This window comes from Marmota monax, unplaced genomic scaffold (genome assembly GCF_021218885.2).
Source record: "Marmota monax isolate L192 unplaced genomic scaffold, Marmota_monax_Labrador192_F-V1.1 WCK01_AAM20220418_F8-fsc00007, whole genome shotgun sequence".
Classification (NCBI taxonomy): Eukaryota; Metazoa; Chordata; class Mammalia; order Rodentia; family Sciuridae; genus Marmota; species Marmota monax.
In genome coordinates this window covers 29,877,840-29,886,220 of record NW_026692781.1, presented here as the reverse complement: position 1 = coordinate 29,886,220, position 8,381 = coordinate 29,877,840, and the positions used below count along the sequence as shown (strand labels likewise).

Genomic DNA, 8,381 nt, shown 5'->3' with positions numbered 1-8,381 from the left:
GTGCATGGAGCTTTGCATTACCGTTCGCTCTCTCTTCCCCAACCTTCCGAAAGCCAACGAGAGCGGTTCCATAACCGAGCCCTCGATCCGCATACCCCACTCCCGCCTCAACTTGTTGCGCGCCCTGCCCCTGAGTGGTGCCGCCTCGGAGACCTCGCCGATACCCGTCCGCCTGCCCGCGCCCCTCCCGGGCTTGCAGCGCCCGCCCGCACTGAGGCCTGCTGCCGGAGGCGACGCCGCCAGCCCCTCCCCATCCCCCCCCCAGGTGGCAGGTTCTGGCCCCGGGTCCGAGCCTGCGCCCCTACATCTGCCACTGCCGTCGTCGCCGCCAGGGGGAGAGTCCCAGAGGGAAAACGTGGCGTGGCTTCCTTGGTGTGAAGGTGCCTTCAAATTTTAGGTTTCTACGCCTTTAGCCCGTCTTTGAAGAGCGAAGGGGAAGATGGAGACCGAGTCCGGGGCGGTGAGTACGGCGACCGGCCGGGGCCCTGATGGCGGGGAAAAGGAGCCCCAGGGGCCCCGTATCTGAGGGCCTGGAGGGGCGCACTTGAGAGCATAAACGCTCGCTGTTTGGGAAGAAACATGGCCCGGGCGCCCCACTGAGTGCTGCGAAGAGCCGCCCGCCTGCAGGCCCTGTGGGGTGGTGGCGAGGGTCCACAGGGCCTGGGCTGGGTGCGGGCGGGCACGCCAACTGGGGGAGCCTCAGAAATGGAAGGGAGGCCGCGAGTGGCTGAGACCTGTATGCACCTGGCGGAGTCTCGGCAGATTAAAAACACTTTCCCGCCGAAACTGCGCTGGGCTGCGCCTTTGACGCTCGCTTCTACGGGACTCCGCCTTGCCGCCCACGGCTTGAAGGAGCTGCCAGGCAGTCGACGCCTACACTCCCTGACTGGTCAGTGGGGCCTGTAAATCCCGAGAGACCTGGGAGGATGCAATGGCCCAGGTTGAACCAGGAAGTCTGGCATGGGGTGCACGTCCTGGCCCTGTCAGACTCGGGAAGCCGGGCGGGAGACGCGAGGCGACAGGCTGGTAGCCGGGCGGACCTCCCTCAGGCCTGAAGGGCAGCGGTAACGTGCCGCCGCGCCCCGCCCCGCGCCCAGCTGGCAGCCAATCAGCACGCACCGCGTGAGGGCCGAGGCCTGCTGCACACGAGGCCGGCGGCGGTGTCGGTGCCGTTGAGGGTTCCCGCCACTGTTGCTGGCGGGTTTACCCGGCAAAATTTCTCGCTGGTTAGCCTTCTTTTCCCTCCCGCACTTTGGTGGGGAGGGGGTGGATCCTCGTGGCAGTACCCAAGTCCACGATGACCTGAGAGAACCGGAGGAAGTTGTCTCTGCGGCCCTGTCCCCCAGCGCCTCCACCTGCTGGCCTCGGAGGGGAAGGAGCACCGAGGCCGTGATTGCGACGGTTAGCCCGCCCTCTTCCTCTTGTCTGTGCAGAGGAGGTGATAGATTTCAAGGTTAATTCTCAAGGCCAGAAGGCAGTGAGGGCACATAACTGGAGAATTTTAATAAACCCTTTAGGGCTAGGAGATTTACGAAGCGGGGACCTTCCCGTCTAACTCAATAGCAGCCTCTCTTGGCTGCTTTCATACACTTGCAAAATTGTTGCCAGCGGAATTCGAGGCTTTGTTGTTTAATTCATTGCTAATCCCGGAAGAATTTAGACGTTGCCTCTACCTGAACCTTGTTACTGCTAAGATTAAAATATTTTCTAGGATGTTATTCGTATTCTTTAGCTCTCATCCAAATGAGATCTACGTATCGCCAGCAGATCTCTCCTGCTATGTAATGTCACTATTTTCGATGCTGCCCAGAAGAGAAAAGAAAAATACAGGCCCCCTGTCCTCTTGAATATTACATTACGGTGGCAAGAGACAATAAAATTAATAAGTAAATTATTTGGTGTGTTAGAAAATGTTCAGTGGTAAGAAGAAAAAATAGGCAGTTGGAACGCATGGAGCCTTAGAGACTGGAGAATGAAATGAATTGACCCCATGAATTATAAGTATGTAATTTCCTCTTTTTTTTTACAAAATCAGTTCAATCTTCTAATACACAAGTACATTTAAATTTTTGATTTTTCAGGCTGAAAATGGTGAACTTGAATGTCAGAGTTTATTAACTTCTCAAGGCCCTTTAGCCAAAGACCACCAGGAATACACCTATAATTTAATAAAGTTGGATCTATTAACTCATTGGAAGAAGGAAGAAAGTACAGCATGGGAGCGCTCAGTGGTCAGTTTTTAGGGGTTCAAGAAGAAGGACTCTATCTTTGAGTGCAAGTTGTCAAGAAGTGAGGGTATTTCTATGATTGAATATGTTAATTCTTATCTAAAAAATCAAGGCTCAGGCTATGATTGATAAACAAGGAATAATCACTCAAATCAGCTAGGATAGAGGGATGTTTGGTCATTCTTCTGATTTTGGAAATGCTTTTGTTTTGTCAGTGTACAGTCCTGATTATGGAGTGGTCTAGTTTTTATCTTGATACATCAGATAGAGTGATCTATGATGTTGGTGTTCCATTAATAATATAACACACCATAATATAACACACCATAGCCTAGCAGTTAGTGCCAGGCCAGCTACCATCTGTCTAGGGCTGCTTTTTTCTTTCTTTAACTTCTTTAAGAGTTTACTAGTCTCCTTGATAATTAAATAATGTATTTAATGATAATTACTGGAAAGTATATTTAAATAGCATATTTAATAGTTAAGAACTTGTCTGTAGTAGATTCTTAGTTTTCTTTATTATTTGTTGGCCCTAAAAGCTATTACCTCTTAATTATAATCTTCATAATATTAGAATAAAAGTGAAATGTAAAATACTACATTTTTGCCTAAATGACATCTTTTGAAAAATGTTTACAATCTGCATTGGAGCTTATATCTAGTGCTAAAAGTTTAAAAGAATTTTATTTTACAGCAAACATCAAATCAGACGCAAACAGATTCATTATCTCCATCCCCTAATCCTGTGTCACCTGTGCCTCTGAATAACCCAACAAGTGCCCCAAGATATGGAACTGTGATCCCTAATCGCATCTTTGTAGGAGGAATTGACTTTAAGGTACCTTTTATGCATGCAGCATACTATATTTACTTGATATTGATTAGTAGGTTTCAGGTCATCTTAATATAAAAATTTTTGATAATTGTGTAAGTTAAATGAACATGTATAATTTCCCAGTTCCACATAAAAGAGAATTGAGGCTCATTCACCTGGCTATAGTCTCCTGTCTATATGGTGACAGAATAAAACTAGCATCTGCTTTTCTGACTCAAACCCCATTTTGTTCATGTCATCAAAACACACTAATATACTTTCTTGCATAATACTCCCATTTTCAAAATAATGGGTGATTATAATTTTCAAAAGAAGACTCACATTTAAAAAAAACTGTATTAATATAAAACCCCATTTCTTTATCCCAACCTTATTTCAGGTTCCTCAGCAACCTCCCAGACTTCAATCTGTTGCAGATAACTTTCTATGATAGAATTTAGGATTTGATAACAAAAAAAGGCCTATACTGTCAGAAAAATGCATAACAATAATAATTACTTAAATCAAGTAATCAGCCATTTCACTTACCGTAGCAGAGTTGAGAGATAATTTTTAGCACCTCCATATGGGAGGTGATAAACACCTATAAGAAAGGCCTGCATGAATGTTTTAAGTTGAATATCCCTTACTTCCAAATGGATACATGGAAGTATTTCTAAGTTTCTATATTACATATGACATAGGTATTGTCATATGACATAGAGAATGTCTCTTTGACAAAATCCTTTTGGCCATTAGATGTGGTATTTGACATAATACATTATTTCTGCATAATCAATCTGTCACAATTTACTTTTTTTCCTGCTTAAGAAAAATGCCACAGGGTATCTGCCAAAATAATGAGTCTTAAGTATACTTTTCATTAAAAATAAAAAGGGCTGGAGATAAAGCTTGTAAAGTGCCTGCCTAGTATGCATTAGGCCCTGGGTTTGATACCCAGTGCTGCAAAAAATAAAGAAGAAAAGTTTTGTTGTTATTATTGTTGCTGGTTTTTTCGTACTGGGGACTGAACTTTTGCACATGCTAAGCAAGTGCTGTACCCCTAAGCTATGTCTCTAGCCCATTAAATGTTTAAAGACTTTCACTGTCTGGAAAATATTAATGACTGACCAGAAATACTCAGTTCAGAATTCATTTATATTACAGCATCATAGTTTATTTTTAAAGTAAGTCATTAATAAATAAACATTTGTATAGTCAGGTTATTCTGAGTTACTGAAACCCAACAGTATGAACTTTGGAGGCCATTGTTACAGTGAAGCCTTAGCTTTAAGGTAACTGCTATGGTTCCTTGCATAGTGTTTCCCAATAGCTTTCAAAACCATAGATAAATGCCCTCAAATATATAGTTTACTATAGTGGCCAGCGTCTCAGACTTTTTTAAACTCTTATTTTTAGAAGCCTACTGAGAAACTTAGAAATACTTTCATGTATCCATTTGGAAATAAGGGATATTCAACTTAAAACATTCGTGCATGCCTTTCTTATAAGTGTTATCACCTCCCATATGGAGGTGCTAAAAATTACCTCACAACCCTGCTACGGTAAGTGAAATGGCTGATTACCTGATTTAAGTAATTATTATTGTTATGCATTTTTCTGACAGTATAGGCCTTTTTTTGTTATCAAATCCTAAATTCTATCACAGAAAGTTATCTACAACAGATTGAAGTCTAGGAGGTTGCTGAGGAACCTAAAATAAAGTTTGGGATAAAGAAATGGGGTTTTATAATACAGTTTTTTTTTTAAAAATCTGAGTCTTCTTAGTGTTTAATCATTGTGTCTTTCTGTCCTTATCCTCTCATGAAGAAGTAGAACTGCAAAATATAGTGAGTCTTCCACCAGAGAACAGTATGAATTAATTTTTTAATCACTAATAACAATCCTTATTCTAGCATTAATTTCATTTTGTATTTATTAGAATAAAAGACATTCACTAAATCTTAGATTAACTTAATATTTGTCATCATCCAGTTTAGCAAACTTTTTGTTACCAATTAAAAAGTGATAGTATACTTAAGTAGTGAAATAGCAGTAAAACTCAAAGGGTGAAACTCTGCTCTAAGACCTGTCTTTTTCCTATATATAAAGATATTTCTCCCAGAGATGTTTATTCTTGGATGCAAACAGTTGCAACTAAACCAGAAAATGAAAGCACTGTGAATATAGTATGAATAATCTAGGAAAATATGTTTTAAGTCTGTTATCGGACTATTTCAAGTAAAAACCACAGTGTAAAAATCATCTTTGTACATGTTTTATACATTATAAGTCTAACTTATGATGTTGTTATTTTAAATACCATCATAATGTCTGAATTTACTGAAATGTATGTTGAATACAAATAAAGTATCTAATAAATTTAAATCCCATAGTTAGTCCATTGTTATCACAAATTAAGTTCAAGTAATTGTGGAAATATATTCCTTTCCTAACCCCTGACTTTTCCTGGAGATTATGTTGATAATAATAAAGTAACTGGAATAGGCCAATGTTACTTAGTTTTATTGTCATACCTGTCAGCCTTCCTGAGCCACAAGATTCAATAGTAATATGTCCTTACTGTGGTTATAGCATGTCTAATCCAAATTTGTGTTTTCAAAACTTGTCAACTAGAGAACAAGAGTGACCTAAAGATTCTTTTAAATACTGAGCCTTTTTTAAAGCTTTAGAATAACTCAGCTTAAATTGTTTTTGTAATAGTTTAACAATATAGCTGCTGCATAAAGCAAAGGATTTGTATTTATTTTAATGACATAGTAGTTTCCGAACTGTTTTAAGGAGAGACATTCTTTAACAATAGTATTGTTTATTTATAACTTTTTCTGTGTCCAAAACATATGAATTGTTTCATCTTTTATTTATTAAAAAGGTTTCCTAATGTTTTCTTTTTATGCCATTAGACAAATGAAAATGATTTAAGAAAATTTTTTTCCCAGTATGGATCTGTAAAAGAAGTAAAGATTGTAAATGACAGAGCTGGAGTGTCCAAAGGGTTAGTATCATTACAGATAGTATATAGAATTAACAGTTGTGTTCTTATTGAATTATTAGATTTTTTTTACCTATTTGATTTCATTTTTTCTTTTTTTTCTTTTTATTGATTCATTTTAGTTATACATGACAATAGAATCTGTTTTTATAAAATTATACATGCATATTTATATCATTCTAATTAGGTCCCCATTCTTGTAGACATACATGATGGTGGGATTTGCATAGGTCTTTTCAGATATGTACATAGGAAAATTGTCAGATTTATTCCACTGTCTTTCCTATTCCCATCCCCTTTTATTTCCCTTCATTCCTCTTTGTCTAATGTACTAAACTTAAACTTCTCTTTTTCCTCTATCCCATTATTGTGGTAGTTTTTTGTTTCAACAGAATTCCATTCCCTCTCTTTTTCTTTTACCTTTCAGTCTATTTACGTGTATTAGACACTTGTGTGTGTGTTTTAGTGGGATGGGAAAGAATACTATAATTTTCCTTTATTTATTGGGAATGTATGTTGTGTAGACTGAGGGCCCATTCAGTGTTAAACAGCAAGCACTTAATGTTGAGAACCAAATGTATTGGTAGCTATGGGTCCAGAAGCTTAAAGATCAGATACTTAATGAATCTTCTCCCTCCTTTAGATTATTATAAAATTTTATTTAAAAACAGCTGACTCCAAGGAATGTCTTTAGATTGTGTCTGAGAGACTTAATTAGGGAACTAATATGAGAAATATAACTTTAATGAGAAGGATTTTTAATTGTCATATCAAGGAGATTGAAAATGAGAAGAAAGCAATAAGGTGTGTCTGGAAATGTATAGAGCTGTTTCAGTAGATTGCTGTGTGTACAAAAGCCAAATTTTGGAGAGGGGAAAGGTAGTTCACATAGTGCATTCACATAATGAATTTTACTGCAAAGGTAAAATAAAAGAGAGAAGGCAGTGGAGACCAGTGAAGGATTCTGTTTATTTTATAGAAAGAGGGACAGGACACGAATATTTACAGACACAAAAAAAGGACCAATGAAATAGATACAAACAATATTAGTGAGAAACAACATATGGCAAGTGAGTATTCTGGAAAAGATGGGATCCTATTCTTTATAGGTTATTTTTAAATAGATGAATATTTCCTAATAGTGCCAAATAATATTCAGATGAGTTGAGATTATCCCTTTTTTGTATGGCTATCATAATTTGTATTATTTTGTTAATATCTAATTTCTATCATTGAATAATGCACAAGGAAATGTAAGCTGTATTTTATGCATTTTCCACTGGATGGTGTACGTGTTCTACAAAAAAAAAAAATAGTGTAAAATAGTTAACTCTTATCTAATGTTTGGGCAAACAGATAAAGAGAAAGTCCTTTATCTATAAAGAAACATTACCAGGTGCAGTGGTGCATACCTGTAATCCCAGCAACTCAGGAAGCTAAGTCAGGAGGATCATAAATTCAAAGCCAGTCTCAGCAACTTTTCAAAGCCCTAAGCAATTAAGTGAGTCTCGGCCTCAAAATAAAAAATAAAAAGGGCTGGGGATGTGGCTCAGTGATTAAGTGCCCCTGGTTTCAATCCCTGGGAAAGAAAGGAAAGAAGGAAGGAAGGAACTTTAAATATGATCAATCATTAAAAACAAAAGGAAATTAAAGGCTATTTTGCACTACTCAAGAATTTCATTATCTAAATAGAAATTATGTTTTCTTAGATTTGTTTTTTTTATTCCTTTTAGATATACATAATAGTCTGTATTCTGACATATTGTACATACATTGAGTATAACTTATTCTAATTAGGATCCTATTCTTGTGATTGTACATGATGTGGTGCTACACTGGTCATGTATTCAATATAAGGATGGAAATTTATGTGCGATTCATTCTACTGCCTTTCCTGTTTCCCATCCCCCCCTTCCCTTCATTCCCCTTTGTCTACGCTAATGAATTTCTATTCTTCCCTTCCCCACCCTCCCTTGTTGGGTTAGCATTCCACATATCAGAGAGAATATTCAATAGCCTTTGGTTTGGGGGCACTGGATTACTTCACTTAGCACAATATTCTCCAGTTCCATCCATTTACCAGCATATGCCATAATTTCATTCTTCTCTATGTGTATATATATCAAATTTCAGATACACTTTTATTGTTTCCTTTTTCTCTACCTAATTTGTTTTTTGGAAATGGCATAACTCATATTTGTATCTTGAACATTATATGAATTATACTTGTATGGAAAAAACAGACATAAAAGCTAGGTTGTATACATTTTAACTGATACTATTTGGGAAACATACTAATAATTGTATAATCAGTTTATACATGCCA

The 8,381-nt window shown here is 38.3% G+C and overlaps 1 protein-coding gene across 1 annotated transcript in view; it reads left to right on the top strand.

Annotated features, from left to right (window-relative positions):
- Positions 1-2,458: 2,458 nt before the first annotated feature.
- The window catches only part of Boll (boule homolog, RNA binding protein), a 62,997-nt gene continuing 57,074 nt past the window's right edge, over positions 2,459-8,381 (top strand). Inside the window, 3 exon segments of the mRNA XM_046447559.2 lie at positions 2,459-2,509; positions 2,923-3,066; positions 5,967-6,058. Coding sequence (XP_046303515.1) covers positions 2,459-2,509; positions 2,923-3,066; positions 5,967-6,058 — 287 coding nt within the window.